Here is a 24,991-nt window from a genome sequence, read left to right on the forward strand (position 1 = left end):
GCAGATTATCACTAACATGCTGTCATCTATGAAGTCTATGGGACGGAAACGCAGATAAAAAACAACATAACTCGATTCAATCGTAATCGTTTCTTCAATTAATACGATTCTTCGAAAAATTTATAGGTACATACAAGATGACTTCTCACGCGCCAATTTAACTTAATGTGTCAGTTGTTATGTCAAAAGTACGATTTTAATCCTTAATTTAATGATGAACCCATACTTTGGACATGACAGATGAACCATAGAGTTAAAATGGCGCGTTAAAGTTATTTTACACCAGAGCTGATATTATTATACCTACAGATATCAATGCAACTAGCGTGGCCCCCTCAGTCCCTCTCGCTCAAGCACTTGAACTCAACTTGTGAAATTTTATTCCTTCAATTTTACGTTCCCTTCGGCTATTGTAGCCTAGTCAACCCACCATTACACAATAACTTCAAAAACAACAAAACAAATCAATTTCTTAACTATTTCTTTAAAATACTTGAGTCAATATAACCTCACTCACTTTACGTTGTTTGTTTAGATCTCACGTACAAAAAACATCTTGACAAACAAAAAGGTGGCCACAGTGATAAGGACGAAAAAATAATTATTTTGTTACGTTCTAATAAGGGTTTAAATGCATTTAGCCATCTCGCTCTTACAGTAAGAGTCACCATATGGCTACTTCTATAGGTATTTATTCTGAGTTTATGCGGACTATAAATATAATTAGGTACTTCAACCACTCTATTTTTACATTTCCCTTTTTGAATCGATTTCCATTAACATCGATTAAAAACAAAGAAAAAGTTGGTCAAAGTTCAAGGAAGTTCCACCCATAGACAAGTTGCTCTTTTCTGATGCAATAATTTAGGGAGACCTCACACTGCACGAATTTATAATATTCAATGGTATTCTTTTCTAAATAACATTAAAAAAAACCAGCCAAGTGCGAGTCAGGCTCGCGCAAGGAGGGTTCCGTACTACAGTCGTATTTTTTCGACATTTTGCAGGATAATGACAGACAGACAACAAAGTGATCCTCTAAGGGTTCCGTTTTTCCTTTTGAGATACGGAACCCTAAAAATAAAAGATAACTTTAAAATAATATCTCTATTATATAAAAATGAATCGCTAAATGTGTTGCTGATCGCAAATCTCGAGAACAGCTGAACCGATTTCGCTAATTCTTTTTTCATAATATTCCTTGAAGTACCTAGGTACGAGGATGGTTCTTACGGAGAGAAAAATTTAAAAAAATTTAATCGACTGTTAGGCGGTACGAAGCTCGCCGGGGCAGCTAGTTTATTATAATGTTCTCACATTAGGTTGCATAACATTTTCTTGCATTTTTAATCACTGTCTGGAAGCATCTTAAATAAAACACCCATAGAAACGGGAAGTATGTACCTACGTACCTACTTAGTTCATAAATTACACCATGTTTGAAAATGGTTTGAAGAAGTAAAAATAAAAAATAAATTATTTTTGAAGTTTGAAGTGATTTTTCAAACAAAACAAATATGTGGTATTTGTGCTACATACTTAATAAAAATTGAAAAAACGTAAAAATCAAAAAATAAAAACAACCTGCAAGCATTTTTTATTTAATTTATTTCAGAAGATTTTCTTTATTTTTTATTATAAGATTACTACATTGAAATGTTAATATTTTTTAGAAAAATCAAGGCGACGCAACTCTATTAGTAATTTTTGTCAAAAAATTTCAAAAGTGGTAAAACATGGCGGACAAGAAGAAGTGAGTATTTTTTCAAACGTGTATACAGGGTTACAGGAAAATAGGACACGATCCCGTTAAGGGGCTATAGTATCTACAGGACATTAGCTATCAAACAACCCAAAAGTGTATCGTTTTCGAGTTATTCATTTTTTTATTCATATTATTCATATTTTTCCATTTTTAAATTTAATTATTTAAATAACTTGCAAGTTTTCTGTAAAAATTACTATGGCACTCATCCTGTGGATTATTTCCGGGCCAAGACAAAAATAAAGTAATATCTCTCACCCGGCTATACTCACGTGTTTAGACGACGTTAGCCCGACTAGTTGATCGAACCCATCCGGGGTCCTTAGCGAGAAGAACCCCGGATGGGTTCGAAACTAGTCGGGTTAAGGTATGCTTCCGAACCACGCTGCACGCAGCAGCGCTGCCGCAACAGTGCTGTGACCAGCTGTCACAGTCCTGTCACGGCACTACTGGTCCCCATACAATCTCTATATGACATTACATTCCGAGCTATAGGCAGCAATGTAGCGGAACATTCAACCAGTAGTCGACTAAACATGTGAGTATAGCCGGGTGAGAGATATTATAATGAAAATCACTCACGATAGTTTAAACGCTAAAAAATAAAGTAATTTTGCTATACAAAAAATCACATCATTTTATTACAACAGTCCAAGACCCTAACTACTTGGTAGAATAAAAATGTGTTTAGATCACAAGCATCCGGCGATGCACCAGATAAGAAGAAGGACGAGAAACAACAGGACTTATCGAAGACTAAACCCAAAGCCAAGGGGTCTCAAATAGCTCCTCCCGAGCCCGAGCCCTTACCGAAGACGCCATCGCAGATTGCTCGAGAGTAAGTAATTTTCGTGCTGGAATGGCGACCTCGCACCGAAAAGCGCAACATCGGAAGACCCTTACTAGGTGGACGGATGACATCAGGCGAGTCGCAGGGAGCCACTAGATTCAGTTGGCGCAAGACCGTGGCGTGTGGAAGTCAACAAGAGTCTACAAGAGAACAAGAAACCTATGTCCAGCAGTGGACATCTATCATGTCTTGTGGAGTTCCTCCTTCACCGTTTTACCACAGAACAGCGAAAAATCGTGAGCGTTGGGATCCTTATGTGGTCGACATCCAATCGTTTTTGCTCAACGTCTCGTCTTGATACGAGCCGCTATGTTTTGGAACACCCTTCTGCCGTCCGTGTTTCCTGCCACGTACCTATAACTTGGGTAACTTCGAGACAAGAGAGAATAGGCATCTTCTAGGCAAGCGCACTCTAATTTAGACCTCATAAGTGCAAGCCTATCTTGCATTAAAAAATCATTGATTGGTTAAAGAGAAGCCGAGTATAGAGCGATGTTACGTAAGGCCCGCTTCAAGCGGCGCTGGCCGGAGGTTACGAAGGTCAAGATCAAAACCGAGCCCTGGTCCCCACCGGGACCACCCCAGAAAATACCACCAGTCGTAAGTACTTATACATCGGACAAGATATCTTTAAACCGATGTAAATCGTAGTTTGTTTTATATCTGATTTTTAAGGGGCTTTTATAGGTGACCTATACGCCAGCCCCATCGTTATAAACTAAACTAAAAAGGAACTATAGTTAAATCTAAGACTATAACAATTTGACAGAATCACTAACAAATTCATACACTTTCATTAGTTTCATTGCCGAAATATTCAAAGGTTTGTTTCAAACATACTTGCCCGAAGTTAAAAGAGGTGTTAGAAAGAGAAGCTTTTCGAATGGTATATGCCAAACTACTTTTCGAAGACGGCCCGCGATGCGCTCGCTTGAGATATTATAATATTCATTACATCTAAACAGCCCAATAATTAATATTCTCGTGGGTTGACGGATAGAACTCGGATGACGGAAGTGCAGTGCGTAATCGCCATAATTCTCTTTAACCTAAGGATTCAAACTGAGTTAGTAAACTTTTCACAGGTAATAGAACTACCGGAGATAGTAAGAAGAAAATGGGTACCACCATATTTGAAGCGGAGAAGACGTCGTCGGAAGCTGCTGCGGATTCCTCCAGACCAAATCACGCAACCTTTATACGAGTATGCGAAATTAAGGAAGGTAAGCTCTTTTCTTTTTGTTTTTACCGAGGATTTGTAAGACCACAGCGCTCACCACTGCGCTAAAAAAGAAAAGCTGACTGACTGACTGATCTATCAATGCACAGCTCAAACCACTAGACCGATCGAGCTGAAATAAATTTGGCATTCAGTACGCTTAGTATAAGATTTTACGTCTCACCAAACGTTGCTAGAATTCGAGAGTCGAAACACAACGTCAAAACAAAATGGACCTAAAGAATATTGCATTGAAGTCAAAAATTCAAAGCCACTGATTTTAATTTCGCAACATTTCCGCTTGGAGCGTTGGCTGTGGATGTGTAGACAAATTTGAGCTTTAAAACAAGGTAGTTATGATCTAGTTTACTATAACGCGAAAGTGTTTCGACACTCGAATACTATCAACGTTAGTGAGACATAGAGTCTCGCACTATACAGATAGCTACTATGTCATAAGTATCCGCTAAGAAGTAATTTTTGAAAATTCAACCCACAAGTAGTTAAAATAGGGGTTTGAAATTTGTGTAGTCCACGCGGACGACGCTGTCTTGATAATATAAAGATTTGTATTGACACGTAAGATTCATTGCAGATCTGGCACAACTTCCTTCAAGTGGAAAAGAACAAGATGATGCTCCAGGGTAGCATCGGCTGTAATTCTAAGAAGTATTCTTCAACAGCTTGTGGTAATGAATGTTATTTTTCCTGTATTTTTACTTGTTCGTTATTTTGTCCTGGGTAGTATGAAAATTAATTTAGCCCAGGAATATTTCTGAAAACTACGTAATCAAAGTATTTAGGTACCTACTTAGTTAAAATAAAAGTTTAGTTACAAAAATATTTTTATTTGGAAACTAAGTCTTTTTATTTGACGACGTACTTGTCCTGTGTAGCCTTTATTAAATGACCTGGTAAGAATATCCTTGAAATAAATACTAGAAAATTATTAGAAGAGCTTTTGCTTTAACGATGTACCTACCTACCTTCTCCATAATTTCTAAACCAATTGACTGGTCTGAAAATAGTAGGTATTATTCCCTTCCAACAGGGAACACTATAAAAGATATATTTTAGACCTGTTGAGTTTAGATACCCTTAGGTTGCCTTCGCTCCTCTCTTCTCCGCACCAGTTTCTATTGGTGCGGAGAAGAGAGGAGCGGAGCGGAGCTGAGCAAATATTAACCAATAGAATTGCATAAAACTCCCGCTCCACTACAGTGGAAAAGGATTTGCGGAATAGCTTAAAAATTCATACATTTTAACGAGGGGAAGCTGAGCGGGGAACCAATTGCCCGGGACTCGTCGCGTGCTCGCAACCTAGCTCCGCGTATGGAAAAACTCCGCAACTCCGCTCCGCATTACTTTCTCGCTCCGCTCCGCTACCTAGCTCCGCACCAGTGGACAGGCAGCCTTACAGCCTTTGCAGCTTTATATCTCAAATAAAACTAGGATAAAAATTCTACTTTTAAATTATTATCAGGATCGCGAACCGCCTGCATAGCAGTTGTGTGTCGTGCTCTCCTAGAAGAGAAGGAAACTGCGGATCTTGTGAAGCGAGATGTCGACGATCTGATTGATTCTGGCGACCGGTACTATAGGCAGTGCATGCTGGCTCTCAAATGTTATAAAGGTAAACCTTGTTTTGACCACTTTCACCTCAGAACAAGGACTATCAGAAGTAGCCCTATTGTGACACTTACTATTAGAGCGATCTGTTTACTGTACTGTATTATAATTTTATGATTTGGGTATTTGACTCCAATTTTTTATTACTTTATTATAAACTAGGATAAAAATAATGATGAAAACTGAAAAAACTAATTAAATCGATCAAATAACAAAAAAGTTATAAGCATTTAAATATTTCTGATTAGACAGAGATCGCTCGATACAGCAGTTTGACGTCACACCTAATGCCATAGTAGCTTCTTGCGGTTTCATACAGATTTTCGTTATGCGATAAAGGGATAGAAGACCCTCCCAGTCCAAAATTAAAATGCCTGTAACTTTGTAAATCTTTGTTGGATTTTAATATTTTTTTCAGTGTACGTCATTATTTTTATCCTAGTTTATAATATACTAATAATATTTATCAAATTCAAAAGTAAGCAAATACCCAATTAGGTAAACCCCAACTACAACTGAATCAGCTACTACCGTCGTTCTTCTTTCACGACAAGAAGTATACAATCAAGATGGAGGAGGTTGAGAAGGGGTTGCTCGCTAAACATCCCGATAACATACAGCCGGACTCGGATTTGATGGCGTGAGTGAATAAATATTTATGACTTGCTGGTGCCCGCGACTTCGTACGCATGGATTAAGTTTTTTTTTTAATCCTGTGGGAATTCTTTGATTTTTCGGGATAAATAGTAGCCTATGTCACTCTCCAGGTCTTTATCTATACCCTTGCAAAAAATCACGTCGATTGAAGGACAAACCAACAAACAAACACACTTTCGCATTTATAATATAGGTAGTGATAATATGAGTAGTTATATAAAATTATGGGTACGAAAAGTAGAACAGTCCAGGCACTGGTACTTAGTGAAATCTATAGTCACCTAGCTGAACCGCCCTGGCTTCGCTCGGGTGGAGTTTAAAAAATTGAGGGGGAGGTGGAATTAAATTTTTCTCTCCGTAAGAACCTTCCTCGTACTTCAAGGATTATTATAAAAAAGGAATTACCGAAATCGGTTGAGCGGTTCTCGAGATTTGCGATGAGCAACACATTTGGTGATTAATTTTTATATTATAGAAGAGTGAAATCTATAAGAGCGCACCGACTTTTCTAAGACTTAAGACAGAGTTAAAACGAGACAGACTAGACAGAATAGACTGCCGACTAGTGAGGTTCTACGTTAAAAGAAAGAATTATGGTCGGCGCTTGTATCGTTACCAAAAAATAATTTTAAACAACACCCCAGCGGTGTCGCCCAGTAGTGTCGTTGACAAGAGTGGGAGAGTGAGTGGGAGGGATTGTATAGGAGAAAGAATAGGTAAGTAGGTACAACAAAGATACTGTGCAAATGACTACAAAGAAAAATCGTTTGTTCCAGTTTCATGGAGAAACGCGTAGGCACCACATTCATGATGATCCTAACGGCTGGCGATCGTCATTTCCTTATTTGGGGACACCCACCACCGCCAGAGTCTGGCAGCCAAGTGAAGACCGTCTGTTATATCTTCGACCCTCACATGTTGGATGAGCTTGGATGTCCGCACAAATTGTAAGAGACAACCTTTAGCTGAAGCTGATAAAGATGTTCCAAAATACGGGATAAAACTCTTCAAAGGGCAACAGCTAATCTCTTGTAATCAGTGTTATAGTTTCTTTTCTGCCGTTAGTCAGTAGTAATAGCTCCCCACTAAGTGGACGAAGTTACTGGAAGCTGCTAGACAAGTGGCCCAAGATCGTGTTATGACGAGATCCTTGCAGAAGACCTTCGTTTAGTTCATCAACATCATCTCTATCCAACACCAGCCCAATACTGAGAACGGATCTCCTCTCAGAAGGAGAAAAGTTGAGGTCATAATCGTCATTGTAGACTTCAGTGAAGTCACTTCACACACCTTTGAGAACATTATGTAGAACTCTCAGGCATGAAGGTTTTCTTACGATGTTTTCCTTCATCTAAATACTTAGCATAGGTATAAAGTAAAAGGGTCAGGTAAGATCAAAATACTACTTAATACTCTACTACTACGATACTAGTCGGGCTAACGTCGACTGGATACGTGAGTATAGCCTTTGAAATATACTATATATACTCAATAGTCAATACTCATTTAAATTACCATGACACAGATTTGGAGCTGGAGCGTTTCTCCGATACGCAGGAATAACGTCTTTTGTAGTGGACTTCCTTGCCAACTACGGAGACCTTGAAACAGCTAAGATGGGCACTCCCAAACCTGCTCTGACTTTGACGAATATTGAGGTATTCTTATTCACCATCATACCCCTAATTTCCAATTTCGCAATCCAATCACGATTTTTAAGCAGCTCTATGAAACGGCTATACCAACCATTTCCTCCTTGCCACGTGTACTTATTATTACTGAACCTTTAGTAGGTAGGTACTCTGAAGTTAGTACAGTGGCTCTTAATTGCTACAACCTGGCAAGTGCCTAAGACTTCGCAAAGGTCCATTCAACTTTTGGGACTCGGCCCACGCTAAGTCCTTTTGGCTTCTTTCCTTCTATTCTACTGCCATCCAGCCTTTTTTTGCGAGTAATATCAGCCAAAACCTTTGACCTTTGGTACACTTTGACCTGGACCTAGCCCGATACTTGAAAAATATCATTTGGCAAGGTGAATGATGAACCTGTTATAGATTATTTGAGACTGCTTATTATTAGAAATAGTTTGGTCTAATATTTGAACCTTTTTATAATCGATTTGTAGGTTGTTCAAATGGAGCCTCTTGAACGAGTGCCCCGTTACGAATTGGATCTTAAAGCCCTGAAAATACACTGCAGGAGTGAATGGGATACCATGAACATAAACGCGCTTATCGAGAAAAAGAGAAATGAAGTAAGTTCTAGTTAGTTGTTTCTACGGTAAATGTTCTAGCTACTTAGGTGTTTTCTATTGTAAATGTACTATTTAATTGTTTTCTATGGTAAGTTTTCTACTTAGCTGTTTTCTATTTGCGATTCTCTGGCTAATCTCTATTTTAATCAGATTCGCTGGACCTCGCTGCCATCGGCTTTGCAGATATGTAAAAGTCATTGGCAGTCTTAGGCCCGGTTTCCACCTTCCATCGGAGCGATTTCAGTCGATCAATCAGACACATCATCATAATAGATGTGAAAAAATTATCACGTCATCTTTTAAAAATCTGATTGGGCGACTGAACACCGCTCCGGCTCCGCAGGTGGACACAAGGCCTGAATGTCAGTTTGTGTTCAGTAAAAGTTGGTATGATTCTTCTTAATTGCCTGATTTATAGCAAACTAGACTAGCTTCTTGTGGTTTCACAGTAAATGAATTTCAGGTAAAACTAGCTTATTCCATCTTAAAATCATTATTAGTGGGGGGGGTCTACGTTAGAGAAAACACGTAAAATTTCAAGTTGCTAAATCCAGCGTTTGAGATGTAGGTACGGTGATAAAAAGCCTGATCAGAAAAATAAAATTTCTCGCCATAATATTGCAGGAAACCCGTGCAAATAATTAATGACCCTGTTTATTGAACAAGGTCATAGACCATAATTAGGCTAGTGACGTCCCCTGAGCAAATTTTTAATATTTCTGGTCAGACTATAAAATAAAATGCCAGTTAGGTCAGATTTTTAGGTTTCTAGCATAGATTTTACATAAGTCACCGATATTTCTGGTTAGTTTCGATAATTGAAAAACAGATATACACCTACGTAGGTACTTATGAAAATGAATACTTAAATTATGGATTCTGATTGTTAATTTTTTCAGGGAAAATATCCGCTGTGCTCCCTCAGTGCGGTAAGCTTGGCCACGTCAAGAGCCACATCGAGAAGGAAAGTTCGAGATTTTTATCAGAAAACACCTAAAGAAGTAAAAACTATAAGGATCTATTACAATTCATACTTTAACAGAAACATTATTATACACGTCATATTATTATCTTTAGCCGCCTCCACAACTACCAGTCGCTCCGGAGCGCGCTCCGCCCGGCCCTACCGTGGAACAGTTGATGCAACTGCGAGGGGAAAACTTTTTCCTCTACTGCCCACGCCAGGATGCCCACGCGTTTGGCAGGTAAAGTTTTTTTTTTCATTTTTTAGGGTTCCGTACCTCAAAAGGGAAAACGGAACCCTTATAGGATCACTTTGTTGTCTGTCTATCTGTCTGTCAAGAAACCTACAGGGTACTTCCCTTTGACCTAGAATCATGAAATTTGGAAGGTAGATAGGTCATATAGCAGTCATTCGGGGAAAAATCTTAAAACCGTGAATTTAGGGTTAGATCACACAAAAAAATAAAATTGTGGTCATGAACTAATTAGTATTTTCAACTTTCGAAGTGAGATAACTATATCAAGTGGGGTATCATATAAAAGGTCTTCACCTGTACATTCTAAAACAGGTTTTTATTTATTTTTATGAATTATAGTTTGTGAGTTATCGTGCAAAATGTCGAAAAAATACGACTTTAGTACGGAACCCTCGCACTTGGCCGGTTTTTTATTCAAATATAAGTTAGCCCTTGACTGCAATCTAACCTGGTGGTAAGTGATGATACAGTCTAAGATGAAAGCGGGCTAACCTGGAAGGGGTTGGCAGTTTTTCGGCACGGCTTTGCCGGTAGGGCGGTAACTACCACCAGACCAGACCAGAAATTTAGAAATTATAAAATTCCAAATCCCTGTCAGAAATCGAACTCGGGACCTCCCACTAATAAGACCACAGTACTTACCACTATGCCAGGAAGGCCGTCAAAAAGTAAAAAGTACCTACATATAAGTTTTTTCCCGCCGGGAATTGAATCCAGGACCTCTCTCAGTTTTAAGACCACATAACTCATTACAAGGTAAAAAGTCGTGAAATTGTGAGGAAGTTTTGATTACTGACAAATACTTGTAAAAATCCTAACACAGGGATCAGAAATTATAAAAGGACTTGTTCAATGTTACTAGTGTCATAATGATGGTCACAACGTCTAACGTTGTTGGAATACAAAATCTTGGACAGAAAATAAGCATGATGACACATTTTTACAGAGACGACATGTTGCCACGTCCAAAGTCCGAGACAATAATGCACAGTTACGTAGATATTGCGGACCAAAACTATCACTCGCAGTATCAACAGATTGACGTGGAGAAGTGGATTCTAAGAGCCACCAGGCATATGGCTAGTTGGCGGTAAGTAACGTTAAGTACCACTTCACTTAATGCTGGCGGAGTTTCAAAATATTCTTTCTTACAAGGGGTTTAGTAAAAATAGGTATAGTTCGTGACAGGTCGACATGGTAATCGAGGTATGAGGTGAGTCGTGGAGGAGAGGACGCCCCACACACCCGCACAACGCCCGTGCTATCCTACACCGAGTTAATGCGAGCGCAGAGCGGGTGTGCGGGGAAAACACGAAAAATCTCAAGTTTTTAGATCCCATGGAATGAGCTGTATGTTAGTCAGTTTAGCCTTTTTATGCAAGTAGACTTATCCCACTTCTGATACTTCATCTATTTCAAACGGTATTGGCTTACAGATACCAAACGTTTAAGACGTTCACGGGTATATCTTGCTGTGTGGCTGCGTTGGCGATGCTCAGACGGCTTCGCGCTCGAGCGTGGAATGAAGATATTTTGGATGAGACTCTTGATGTTGGATATAACTTGTTCAGGGTAGGATAAATGTCCAGTTTCGGTTACACTGTGACGGTTGCCACATAACACACACTAGATGACGCTATTTGCATTCATACGAAAGGATCCTACAGCAATCACACACAATTCGAACCTGTGACTAAACTAACTTACAACGATATTACTAGATGGCACCACAGTTAAACCTGTAAATCCTGAATCACGCTAATGAACTGTTAACCTCAGAAGACTATAAATACAAGTTCCAAGATACAACAGTCTTTTTACATTTTTTGATTTCATATAGAGCTTCTCATTTACCCTTATTGGTTATGGAGATCAAATAGCATCTCTCCTTGGCACGGGGAATAAGTTAGAGTGAAAGGAAGGGTACCCGTTTTAGGCTCATTACCAATTTAAATTTCAGGAGTCCTTAGTTGAGAGAGGTGGTCCAATCCGAAGGCTAGTTTTGGGAGAATTGAAAGAGATTTTTAGGATAAGAGACAGAGAATACATGCGTAAGGTATAACTAATAAAATACATAGCTTTTGTAAGTAGGTATTTTTTTAACCAATATTACGGTGGTTACGCACTCATCCGTTCCGAGTCCTTGAAAATACGTTCCAAAGTTGTCATAGAACTATTTTTGTATGGTAGCTTATGACATAATATTATGACGTATATTTTTTTTTTTTTTTTTTTGCAATTAACAGCGATATATACAATATAATTTTACATAATAACAGACTGAAAATAAGGCCAAATAGGATTACAATTTTTTACAGATTTAGATCGGATGAGTGCGTGATCGCTCTTAGGAAGATTTTAATTGATCTATCTATTTTGATTTAGGATCGTGGTATAGCAGTTTGGGGTAAACTAGTCTCCACTGATCCCAAAGTTTTCGACCTTTGCCGTGGCATCGAGAGTTTCTTTAAAGAATCCGATGCAGGAGTGTTACAGGTAAAAACACCAAATAGTGTAATATAACCTATTGACAGTGGCGTCGCTACCTAGGGGCTAGGCGGGGCAGTGCCCCGGGGCCCATAAGCTCAGAGGGCCAATCCCTTACCAAAAAATCCTAATGAATCCTTTCCAAAAAATCTCGATCGAACTGAACTTTTGAATATTTCTCCCATTTTCAAAATAAATGTGACAGGTTGTAACCCGGGTTTAATGATGGCAACTCAGTTGAGATAAATTCAAAAGTTATATCTAGGGAATTCCCCTAAATAGGCTACTTGACAATTTTTTTAAGTTGGTCTTAAATGGTTAATATTTGTCCTATTATATCAAAAAAATTAACACTATATTTTTTTGCGCCCTAAAAACCGTAAAACTTTAATTTAATAAAATATTTTTCTTAGACAGGTGAAAACACTGTCGGCCATGTTTGGCCGATAGATTATCTGTGCTCTGACGTCATGCATTTGTAAACAACAGTATAACCCTGTGGTTATACTGTTGTTTACAAATGCATGACGTCAGAGCACAGATAATCTATCGGCCAAACATGGCCGACAGTGTTTTCACCTGTCTAAGAAAAATATTTTTTTAAATTAAAGTTTTACGGTTTTTAGGGCGCAAAAAAATATAGTGTTAATTTTTTTGATATACCTAATAGGACAAATATTAACCATTTAAGACCAACTTAAAAAAATTGTCAAGTAGCCTATTCTTTCTGTGGGTTGGCAGTGTACTCAATTTGACGAATAGCGATATGTGCGTTTTATTATTCATCGATGTGCGTTTTATTGTGAATTTGAGTTGAGTTTTTTTTTCGACAAACCTAACCAGTTTAGATAGCAGTGGACCCTATTTTTTGATTTGCCCCAGGGCTCTTAGTTACCTAGCTACGCCACTGCCTATTGATAGTTTAATGTAAGTATCCTGATTTGTCCTGACTGACAGACTGATCTATCAACGCACAGCCTGAACCACTGGGGTTAGATACATGAAGTTTAGACAGTAGGTTCCTTTTATAACGTAGCGGGTACCTACGTTAAGAATGGATTTTTGGAAGTTTTACCCCTAAGGGGTTAAAATAGGAGGAAGTTTAAATGAAGTATAAGTTACATCGATTAAAATTGGTATTTAGGCTTTCGGTTAAAAATAAAAAATACGTATTTTACGATTTTTGAAAATTCTACTCCCAAGGATATTAAATAGGGGATGGAAGTGTGTTTAAAAGTTCATCATTTTTCAAGTTATTTCCATGAAAATTTGTATAATATGGGTTTTCGGTTACAAATGAAAAAATACGTATTTCAGCCTTTTTGGAAATTCCACCCCTGTATGCGAATTTTCTAAAATTCCTCCCAAGCGAAGCGAGAGAGGGTCAGCTAGTATTGTATAATTGTAAATTATAGTATAGATATATGTAGATTTAAACAAAATTAAGTTAGGTACCTATTCTTACTTTCCAGAATGAATCTTTCGTGTTTTTCAGATTCCTGGCGAAATTGAAACTGCAATTTGGAATGAAGGTGGAAGGTTCTACGTGTATCATCCATGGCCGGCGGATAGATACGGATACAAAGTAAGGTTACAGTGGGACAAGGATCATTTGGCACTTGAATGACATTGACAGGGGGGCGCTGTTGGAGAACAAAGGCTTAGACTATTCAAACAAGAACAAAGGGGACACTTGACGGCAACGTTAGTTCCGATTTTTGCCACGCGCCAAAAGAGCCTTGTCGCACTGTATATGCATTATAATTATTTTTATTTATCAGCATTTTCTTTATATTTTTAGGGTTCCGGACCTCAAAAGGAAAAAGGAATCCTTATAAGAACGAAGTGACGTTGTCTGTGTGTCTATCCGTCTGTCCGTCTGTCAGTCTGTCAGTCTGTCGGGTCTGTCAAGAAAACCTATGGGGTACCTACTTCCCGTTGACCTAGAATCATGAAATTTGGTAAGTAAGAAGGTAGGTAGGTCTTATAGCACAGGTAAAGGAAAAATCCGAAAACCGTGATTTTGATGGTACGGAACCCTCGGTGGGCGAGTCTGACTCGCACTTGGCCGGTTATTAATATTACGTTATACCTATTCGTCAGGTTGGTCTCCAAGACGGTGGTAAAGCGTGCCTCCTGTATTTCGGTCGTATTGCGCGCCTCTGCGAACATTTCTTGGACAGCGTGAAGGATCTGAGGCGCAAGCCCTTCAGCATATCCGACGTTTACATCACTGAACAGGCGGACATGCCTGAGCCTGTCAATAAGTTGAAACGTGAGAAATACTATTTTGTAATACTTTTTAGGGTTCCGTATCTTAGCCTAGTGGTTAGGACGTCCGCCTTCTAATTGAAGGTCGGGGGTTCGATCCCGGGCATGCACCGCTAACTTTTCGGAGTTATGTGCGTTTTTAAGTAATTAAAATATCACTTGCTTTAACGGTGAAGGAAAACATCGTGAGGAAACCTGCATGGCTGAGAGTTCTCCATAATGTTCTCAAAGGTGTGTGAAGTCTGCCAATCCGCACTTGGCCAGCGTGGTAGACTATGGCCAAACCCATCTCACTCTGAGAGGAGACCCGTGCTCTATAGTGAGCCGGCGATGGGTTGATCATGATGTTCCGTATCTCCAGAAAAAAAGGAACCCTTATAGGATCAATTCGTTGTCGCATATGATGCAACCCGCTGGACCGATGACCTGAAGAAGGTAGTGGGGAGCGGATGGATGAGGAAGGCGGAGGACCGTGTTTGGTGGCGCGCTCTTGGAAAGGCTTATGGCCAGCAGTGGACGCAAACAGGCTGATGGATTGGATTGGATTGGATATGATGCAAGAAATTATGCTGAACCATTTGGGGCGGTGTCACAGATGAAAATGTTACATTATTTTGTACTTTGTTTTTATCTGTGACACCAACAACAAATAAATGCATTTTCTTTCTTTCTTTTCTTTCTTGTCTGTTGTCGGTCAATTCAAGGGAATCAAAACCTGCGCTCGAGCTGTCAACTGAATGTATGCTCTTTCCTGCTTCAGCTGCCGACCGATTCCGGTCTGTGTGACAAATAAAATCCCCAATGCTCTCCAAGCCAATCTATCTGAACATAATATTATAGAAAATTAAAATGGCGTGTACAGTTGGGGTGGTTTCTCGAAGTCTAGCGACTCGCAATCCTGTACGATTTTCACCTAAACGTCTTGACGTTGGTCAATTTTATTGCTCCTGTGGTAGTATAAGTCCCGCCAATTGCTAATGCGCGTGGCCGCCATTTTAGTGACGTCAGCATTAGACTGAAGTTTCGACCTATTGGTATATTTTTATTTCGGCTGACATCAAAATCACGTCATTTCGATGTTGATGAGACATGGTTCCAGCGCAATAGCAATTTGCGGGATTTATACCTGCGGAGTGATTCGCTAACTGTATGGTATCCACGGAGCTCATTTGACATTTATTTTTAACCCATTAAGGGGTTTCTACGAAAAAATATTTTAATAATCATTCACTGAAGCAGCAATATAGAACCAACCAATGTCAAATGAGTTTGATGGATATCATTTAGTGTTGATAACTGTAGGGCGATTGTCTAAAACCTGCATCAATCATTATTACAATCTCAATTGTTCTGATTGGCTGAATTTGTGCGATTCTTGTTGCAACAATGCATTGTGGCCAATAGTGAGCGAGCATTAACCAATCAGAGATGATTGCGATCGTGACATTGTAGCTGTCAAACAACCGCGGTAGGGCCACTGCTGCTCGATTGCAGTAAAATGACAGCCACAATGTCACGATCGCAATTACCTCTAATTTGTTGACGCTCGCTCACTATTGGCTACAATGCATTGTTGCAACAAGAACAGCACAAATTCAGCCAATCACAACAATTGAGACTGTAATAATGATTGATGCAAGTTATACGAAATCGACCTACTGAGTCAGCAAATTACTCCGCTGGTTAAAAATAGATTCTTATTGAACAATGTTGCATTCAGCGGTGGCAGCCAACAAATGGGTGATCCGGGGCAGTTTCCACGAAGCCGATGAACGGTTCCCGGAAGAGCATCGCGGCAAGCAAGCCACGCCGGCCTCCATCGCGGCGATCGCTATGGCACACGTCATCGAACCCTCAGCTTGGACGCAGGATGATATTGATGAGGTAAGATTTCGTAAGCAGGGCAAATACTTATTTTCAGCAACTTAATAATGGATTTTTTAATTTTTTTTAAGTTAAAACCTTTTTAGTGTATTGAAATTAATATTTTTTAAGTAATAATATTCTTAGTCCATTGATGTACGGTCGGCCTCAGAATTCGAGTAGTCCGCAAATTGATTGCATCAAAAACCAGACTTCTGACTTTTTTCTATAAACACGCCAAACAGACACTCAGATGTGCGCACAACCGTGCCGTGCAGTGCAAGTGAATTTGATCATCAATTAAGAATCAATGTCAGTGCCTGTTGTTACTGTTGTACAGACTGTAAAGTGTAAGACCGAAAATATACCTTGCGGCATGCCAAAACGCTGTTTCGAGCTAAATTGTTAGGTAGTTTTTAATTTATTCTTTACATTCTGTAAGTTATTTTTTTGGTTAGAAAGTCTCTTTTCCTGGCCATAATAATTCACATATGTAGGTACATGGTCTTTCAAAAGAAAGTGATACTGTATCAAAAGCCTTTATAAAATCTAAGATTAGGATTTCGGCATTTCTGGAGAGTCAACCTTTTTGGGTCAAAGTTCTGATGTTTTTGACATACAAATTCTTTATTCCCTTATAGACACTTATTCGAGGAGACATACTCTATCAAAATACAATGGAGAATTTAGAACGTCTGGGGATTAATTTAACTGACACTCCGGTAAAAGGCGGAGAAGAGGAAGAAGAAGAGAGGAGCAGTGGTGGAACTTTGGCTGCTGCTGATGTTCTCACTAGATTCAAAGTATCGGAGTATGATTGTATTGAAACTGATGTCATGGATAGCGTTTATAGTGGTAAGTGTCCATGACACCAAATGCATTGCAAATTGCTATGTGCTATGACCAACTACATATTTAGTTGATTGATTGGCTATAAGTAAAATCTATAAAATGGTCTAGAAAGATTACTACGAACTTTTTCGAAATCAGACATAACATCAACGATTTTGTTTTTACTTTTCTTTTTTGTGGATTAGTATTCATTTTACAAGACATACAGATCAATAATTTATATGAGTTTTCAGGGCAACTTAATGCAGAACCTGGCAGTGGTATTCACTCGCTCAAGGAGTCTCTTCGCCATTTGTTCAAAGAGCACACACACGCCGTACTCACTGCTCGAGGCGGATCTACTGCTATTTGGAAGCATGAAGATAGTTTCTACTTCTTTGATCCTCATGGCTGTGATGAAAACGGTATGATTCTTAGGCAGTTTATTTTGTACTCATCTTTAAAAAGAAAACTATTTGAAAAAAATTACTAACAGGGTTATTCAGGGTTATGATAGCTTTTTCTTCTGCTTCAGTTTTTTTCAGATAATTCAATATTTGCAATCAATAACAATGATTGCGATGATTGCAGTAATAATTGTATTAGAGCAACCTAAATATCTCGCAGGCCTTCCATCCGATGAGCCTCGCGCGGCAGCCTGTCTTGATCGTGTAAAAGGCTCGGAAGACGATCTTGCGAAAATCATCCTGGGCAACTTAGCGCCCGGAGTCGATGATAGTTTCAACATCTCACCTGTTTCCGTTAATGCTAGTAAGCTCAATGCTATGATTGGGGCACCTGAGATGAAACCAGATGTGAGTCTTTTCAAAACCACTTTTTAAATAAAATATGGTGTCGATAGTGTTGACTACTGTCATGTCACAAGTACGGTTCAGTTTAAAATAAGGACTAAAATCGTACTTCTGACATGAAATTTGACACAAAAACTAAAAATGGCACGTGAGGAGTTAAATTTTACGCGTTATATATAAGTTAACTTACTTGATATCATTGGATATAATATTATCCCGTTTCAGCAAATTAAGTATAAATGATTATGCGAGATTGTATGATCTCCATTTTAAACAAAAATAATATTTTTGTCCCAGAGTAAAGCATTCCAGTGGATATCCAAAGGTACTGCTGCAATCATGATGGGCCCTCGCGGTGAAAACACTGCTATTGGTAAAGCCGCTGAAAGAGCTGGTATTGGGGTGAGTTTTCCTGATAAATATTACAAAAATATTTATATTTATGAAGGTCTCCATCATTTTACCCATTTCACTTACGGACAAATTTCTAATAATACTTACTAAGTGTACAAATCTTGCAAATACTTACTGCACTCATTTATTATTATTAATCACTTACCTACTATCTCTTCTGAGGATTCATGTTGAAACTGAGATTAGTTTTGAATTAACAATAAAAACTCCGTATTAACAAAAAAAACATAACACAATATCATCTTTGGATACTTCAAATGCTTTTGAATTGTCAAGTGAATCTACTATTGGTACTAAATGCCCTTCATACTGAAGGGCATTAGTAGAAAAGAACCAGCAAGAAACTCGACAGTTCAATACCCTCAATAACTTACCCCCATTGATGTTGGAATCCCCCTCTACTTGATGAAGCATGTGGGCGGGGCAGGCGAGCCGCGGATATGAGCAAACGCTCATATCAAAGTCTTTTGAGCATATTACTATGGGCCATTTTTGCCCAATTGTCACCGTGATTAGAGCTGCCGTACAAAACTCGAAAAGATGCCGAGTTTTACTGTAATTATAAGTCGTATGCGAAATAAAAATGTGAGTCCGGGTAAATAAAGGAATTTCTTTCGTCCATAAGATAAAAATCTACTAAAATATTTGTAGATCGAGGCATAATCTCGAAAAATTATATCGGTTGACAATGTTAAGAGCGTTCAACACAATTACCGATTTTTTAGGAATTATTCATGTGCGAAGTGCTACAGATATTAGGAGTAATAACGAATAAAAAGGTTGAAATATTTAAGAACAAGCCTTATTTAAAGATCTATTGCTAATGAATTATTAATTTTATTGAAAAATAATAATCCTATCAAATCCTTATTCTTGCGGAAGACGTTTACTAAATTATACGATTTTGAGTGCGTCTTTAGTTAACATATAACCACGAAAAACACATATAATAAACACATTCACTGGTTATTTCTAACAAAGACATTTATTTCTAACATACAAAAACTACAGTGATATCAAAACTCAGTCTTTCACACGGTAAATACTCAAAGCCCCGTTTGTTTTAGTGGTTTACTAAAACATCGGAAACACACGAGTATCTCGTAATGCCTACAATAAGAGAAGATAGACATAGCAATGCTAAGAAACATAAGGCCAAACTATCCATACGAATACGTCCATACGAATAGTCTTACAGTGTCACTTAGAAGAATATAAGAACTGTCTTGTGGGCACTAAAGCCACCGATAGCCTTATGAGAAGAGTTTTTCGATGGAATAACCTTCTCCCAACTCTTGACACACTCATAAAAATACCAATGACTGATTACAGATGACCTAGAAATATCAAAACAAAAAATAACTGTTATGCATGGTCTTTTAGTAAATCCTACTAAATGACAGGCTACTTTTGAAATTGGCCCAGCTACGAAATTGTATTGTGCCAATTTCAAGTCTTCCAATCATAGCTAATGATGATCACGTATCGTGGTCAAGCAGAGCAAACTTTCCGTGTGCGTAAAAGTGAAAACTCTAGGGCAACAAGATTATAAAGATAGCCAGACGTGAAAAACTGACTAGGATACCCTTAAGGCTCTTGAAAACTATCAGACAGACGGTTACGAAACAAAAAATGTTCGACAACTTGGGTCACTGGTGATTTGTGAACCAGTGAAAAAAAACTTCACATCCATACAAAATTTATTTTTAATTTTCATAAGGCTCCCTAGAACATTTTTGTATGGAACTCTTTTTTGACACTTGGCATGTGCACAGAGCTTGAAGGTTTTCTTTCAGAAAAAAAATCCTTAAAGTCACAATTGTACAAATTTATTGGAGTACCTTAATTACAAATTATAGACCTATCTCAGTGCTAACAATGCTTTCAAATGTCATCTAGAAAATTCTGAACAACCAGCCAGCCAGCTTCTTGAATAGACATAACATATTATTATCTGAGAATCAGTTGCCATCAACCTTCTGACTGATCAAATTGTTAATCGTATAACTAGCTAAGAACAAAGTAGTAGGCGTGATTATTGATCTCACCAAGGCTTTTAATACCGTCTCTGTTCCTATTCTTGTAGGCAGATTAGAAGCTATTGCTATAAGGGGATATACACTAAGTATCTTCAAGGATTATCGCTGCGGTCGGGGAAAAAAGATGGCCAGCAAACAAAACAAATTCATACAAAAATTTCCTTCATTTTCAAACAAACAAAGAACTTGCGAAGTGGTCCCACGCGTCAACGCTCTTAATTTTGGCCTTGCGTGTGTCGATAATTTTATCGATAGTGTATTTTTGTTAATAAAGGCTAAACATCTTGTGGTACCTATTGTTATAAAAAAGTTTAAGTACTATAGCATAATTTATAGTAGGTAGTAATACAACAATAGTAGATCTATTTATATAATAAGACTTCCTCCGGCCTGACTGACAGACTGATCTATTTACTATCTAGTCTATCAATATACTTATATAAATTCTATCAATCCGCACATGGCCAGCGTGGTAGACTACGACCAAACCCTTCTCACTCTGAGAAGAGACCCGTGCTCTGCAGTGAGCCGGCGATGGATTGATCATGATGATGATGGACAACAATAGATTGCATATTTTATACTTTGCCAAAACAAGACAGGTATATCATGGATTGACTAGGTATTCTACAGAATGACTGAATTATAGACATTTCCGGTACCATTATTGATTTTGAAATCGTAAGAACAGGATCTCGGCTGAAGTGAGAAGATTGGTAACTTAGGTAGGTACATACTGATATTTAACATACATATAAGTCGAGTTGAGAACCTTTTTTTCGAAAGTCTGTTAGAAATCGTCATGTATGTAAATAATTTTTTAAGATAGCCAATAATTATGACGTATTGATAATTATTATCGATATCGACTTCCAATTGTTACACATCACTATTTGTCAGTGGCTTGTGTATTGCCAGTGACGTACAAAAATTTTCACAATAATTTAATTAATTATTTTTAAAGTGATTACTTCGAGCGACATGTACTTTATATAGTGAAACATGTTTTTCAGATGTTTGCACAATAAGCACAATAATTATCAACGCTTGGAACATGATATTAAGAACTGAAAATATTTATTGTGCAAATTTTTATCATAGCTGGCAATACAATACTTGAATGGTACTTCAAAATCAACCCTACCGTTAAGAAGATACAGACGATTTTTGCTTGTAATTTTTTGACCAATAGTAGAGTCGCGATAGCTGTGTTGCTGAATACGCTATTCTTTAAGATAGTGTGCGAGGTGGCTCGCGCGGTTTTCATACAAAAGTAACTTCATCAGCGTTCTATAGTATTTATTATTCTAGGCTTACCCCCTTATTTTGTGTTAGGATTTTTTCACGTTGCTCACCTGTGTGATATCATCCAGAAGTGGAATAAAAAGTGGGATTTGTACCATGATTGTATGCCGTATTTAATTTTTTTTATTTGTTAGAAGGATGATATGGCAGGTCGTACGATAGGTCTGCCTGCAGCGGCTGCCTTTGCCGCCGCCACAGATGCGGTGCCTCCACCGCACATGCACCAAGACCACATGTACAACTGCATTGGTAAGATCATTTTTCATTATGATCTTTCATTCTGGAACATACACATTATTTCTTTCATCCGAGTCATTTAACTACAGTTAGTCAAATAAAGTTTTGAGCTACTTATTTCCTTTTATTTTAGTTTTCTTGATAAGTAAACCATTTTGTATGATTTTATTGCCCCTGTCGAAAAATTTCTACCAAAATATTCCTACTGCTTTATTTAAAGCAGTAAAACTCCGTAAAAACTGTAAGCTTTCATTCGTTATACAAGTACAAAATTATCGAGTAGATTTTGGTGATCTTGACTTTGGTAACAGATGCTGGTGTGGATTACTACCTCAATCACGTGAAAAAGACGGGGCGCAAAACAATCGAGCCTGAAGATTTAACGGAGAAGTTTGAAATGGGAGCGAACACATTCTCGATTGAGCTTGGAGAACCTATACGTCTACCGTTGAGACTGCCTGATGAACCGGCTGGGGTAAGTTAGTAAAGGGATCTTTTTTTATTCCATGATAAGTCATGATCCTATATTAGTACCTTCAAAAAAAGTAGGTTTGACTAGACATCTTCTAGGAAGGTGCGCTCCACCTTAGGCTGCATTATCACTTATTATTAGATGCAGTCAAGTAGGTACAAGCCTATAAGGTTAAAAAATGCGGTCTAAGATGAAAGCGCGCTAACTCAAAATACAATAGAGGTAAATAGGTATCCAGTTTATTAATGCAGAATCGCTGCAAAACAGCTTTGATATTAAAGTAACTTGTTGTATCCGAAATCTGTAACTAGACTAGACTAGAGACAATTTTGAAATTATAATTCCTATAATGAATTAAGCAGGAAACAAATATTGTTCCACTCATAATAGAAATAAATAATATATAAATAAATTACGTACTGAGTCTGTTTGTTTATAGGAAGGCGGAGAGGAAGAAGAAGATGAAGGCGGTGACAAAGAATTAGGAGAAACTGAAGAAGAAGAAGAAAAAGAACCACCTATGAAGCGTAAATATAAATATTAATTGTTTTTTAACATTATTATTATTCAATCAGAACGGACATATACATTGTGATGATTCCAACAGCGTTCATGTATCATTGCTCTAGAAACGCTGGTTGGTTGGTTGAATCATGTAGAATTGAATATACTTAATAGATAAACGTTTTTTCCTTGGTAAAACACATAATAAACACACACACACGCGACACAACACTGATATAATTGTCCACCGGGGTCATTGTTATTATTTTAGTACCATACGTTTAGACTTCTTAACTTTGGTTATCCATCTTTTCTTTAAATTTTAAAAAAATTCTGCAGAAATCAAGGATGCTTTATTCAAGATGTGGTACGACCAGACCAAGCCTACGTCTATCTCACTGCTCGTGGGTGACTACCATCAAATGGGAGTCTGGATGTCGGCTGGTGGAAAGGTCAAACTTACATGATTTTACAATAATAATATTATTATTTATGATATTTTCTGTAAAACAGATGTGATTGGTCCAATAATAGGGTATTTTTATCGGTCGGTTTATTCAAAGTAAATTGTAAGCATTTGAAATTTATTATCAAATCTTATTATTAAAATTCACTGATTATTTTGCTAGGAATGAACCTAAAAATGTTAACGTTTTTCAGGTAGTTGCATTTGATCCTGCTCCTACATTGGTCAAAGGCATGCTGACTGCACAGAGAGTTAAAAAAGGTTTGATTTTTTTCATGAATTAATACAATAAGTAACTTTCTTTTCTCGGAAGCATCGGGTGAGTTGAAAGAAATATAAGTTTTGTCTCAAACACTTCATCTTTGATTGCACTTGTGAACCATATTATCGCTTTGAACACACATCATAATTTGATCATCTGTACAAAGATAGGTGTACCCATAAGAAAGATGTACATGAGTTACCAGGCCAGACCAAAATGTTTAATATAGGCAAGCATCATTATCATCATCAACCCATCGCTGGCACACTACTGTGCAAGAGACTCCTCTCAGAATGAGAACAATTTTAAGAACATTATGGAAAACTATCAAGCATATAGATTTCCTCGCTTCTTCACGTATTCATGTTTAAATTTTCCATTTTTTTAACAAAGTCGTGGAGCGAATTGTCAATATCAATTTAATAATATCGACTTTAATGGTGATTTTACTTCAGGAGATGAAATCCGACTCCAACGTCTCAAGGATGAGATGGCCGGTGAAGGTGGCGGCGGTGATGAAGAGGAAGATGAGGAAGAAGCGGGTGCCGGTAAGTTACGCTGTCCTGGTATTAAAGACCGCAGAAGGACATAGCTCGAAGGATAAGCAAGTTGAAGTGGCAATGGGCAGGTCATGTCTGTCATTTCACTATATTCAGACATATTCAATATATTCAGTATAATTGAGGAGATTTTATTTGCTGGCAGCCTTTGTTGGACAACTACGCCCCCCTGTAAATGTAATTCAAGTGCCAAAAGAGCCTTGTCGTACTGTAGTTACAATGGTTTTGTTTGTAGAGGGTGAGGAGCAACCTGAGCCGGTGCCAGAGTTTGTGCCGCCTGAATCGTGCCCTGTGCTGATAGTTGCCGCTAGTCCGGGGGAGTTTATTGACAAACTGAGTGAGTTAATTTTGACGATGAAACCTAAAAAGCAAAACACCATGTTTTGTTAACATCGTGAAAAGGAGCACTGTATCTTTTAATTAAGTTTAGTAATTAGAGTAGAGACGTACAACCGAAATAACACCATTGTTGACTCAAAAGTATTTTGTAATGAAAATATGTAAGAATGCTGCTGATGTCAGAGTCAAATAATTAATCCAAAATAGGTACCTACCTTGTATACTACTAAGTACTATAGTACACTTTTTGATTGTCAAATGTTGGATTTTAAGGTGATGTAATGGTAAATAATTAATTACGTAAACTTAAAATTCGTAAACTAAAAACGTAACTAAATTCGTAAATTACGTCAACTTAAAACTTAAAACGAGAATTCCAAACGCGGTCTGAGAAGAGCCCACTCTACAACAAAATTTATCGATGTTTATTGACGGAATATGCTACTTGACTCATATCTAATTTCGTCCAATAAATGATTATTTATTATAGTATTTTGCTTAAGACAACGAAATACATCAATAACAATTATTAAAA

General features: G+C 37.9%; 1 protein-coding gene across 1 annotated transcript in view; it reads left to right on the plus strand.

Annotated features, from left to right (window-relative positions):
- Positions 1-582: 582 nt before the first annotated feature.
- The window catches only part of LOC117985317 (uncharacterized), a 44,988-nt gene continuing 20,579 nt past the window's right edge, over positions 583-24,991 (plus strand). The window contains exons 1-30 of the mRNA XM_069500611.1: positions 583-1,753; positions 2,457-2,603; positions 3,089-3,215; positions 3,701-3,838; positions 4,430-4,523; positions 5,318-5,467; positions 5,962-6,103; positions 6,897-7,067; positions 7,646-7,778; positions 8,246-8,374; positions 9,274-9,375; positions 9,452-9,579; positions 10,541-10,684; positions 11,031-11,166; positions 11,555-11,650; positions 11,980-12,090; positions 13,577-13,666; positions 14,185-14,356; positions 16,073-16,236; positions 16,857-17,070; positions 17,301-17,471; positions 17,674-17,861; positions 18,156-18,260; positions 21,751-21,865; positions 22,165-22,328; positions 22,765-22,852; positions 23,169-23,281; positions 23,490-23,556; positions 24,013-24,105; positions 24,353-24,454. Of these exons, the coding sequence (XP_069356712.1) occupies positions 1,737-1,753; positions 2,457-2,603; positions 3,089-3,215; positions 3,701-3,838; positions 4,430-4,523; positions 5,318-5,467; positions 5,962-6,103; positions 6,897-7,067; positions 7,646-7,778; positions 8,246-8,374; positions 9,274-9,375; positions 9,452-9,579; positions 10,541-10,684; positions 11,031-11,166; positions 11,555-11,650; positions 11,980-12,090; positions 13,577-13,666; positions 14,185-14,356; positions 16,073-16,236; positions 16,857-17,070; positions 17,301-17,471; positions 17,674-17,861; positions 18,156-18,260; positions 21,751-21,865; positions 22,165-22,328; positions 22,765-22,852; positions 23,169-23,281; positions 23,490-23,556; positions 24,013-24,105; positions 24,353-24,454 (3,811 nt within the window). The 5' untranslated portion in view covers positions 583-1,736. The remainder of the gene's footprint in view (positions 1,754-2,456; positions 2,604-3,088; positions 3,216-3,700; positions 3,839-4,429; positions 4,524-5,317; positions 5,468-5,961; positions 6,104-6,896; positions 7,068-7,645; positions 7,779-8,245; positions 8,375-9,273; positions 9,376-9,451; positions 9,580-10,540; positions 10,685-11,030; positions 11,167-11,554; positions 11,651-11,979; positions 12,091-13,576; positions 13,667-14,184; positions 14,357-16,072; positions 16,237-16,856; positions 17,071-17,300; positions 17,472-17,673; positions 17,862-18,155; positions 18,261-21,750; positions 21,866-22,164; positions 22,329-22,764; positions 22,853-23,168; positions 23,282-23,489; positions 23,557-24,012; positions 24,106-24,352; positions 24,455-24,991) is intronic.

The sequence above is a fragment of the Maniola hyperantus genome, chromosome 9 (genome assembly GCF_902806685.2).
Source record: "Maniola hyperantus chromosome 9, iAphHyp1.2, whole genome shotgun sequence".
NCBI classification, from domain to species: domain Eukaryota; kingdom Metazoa; phylum Arthropoda; class Insecta; order Lepidoptera; family Nymphalidae; genus Maniola; species Maniola hyperantus.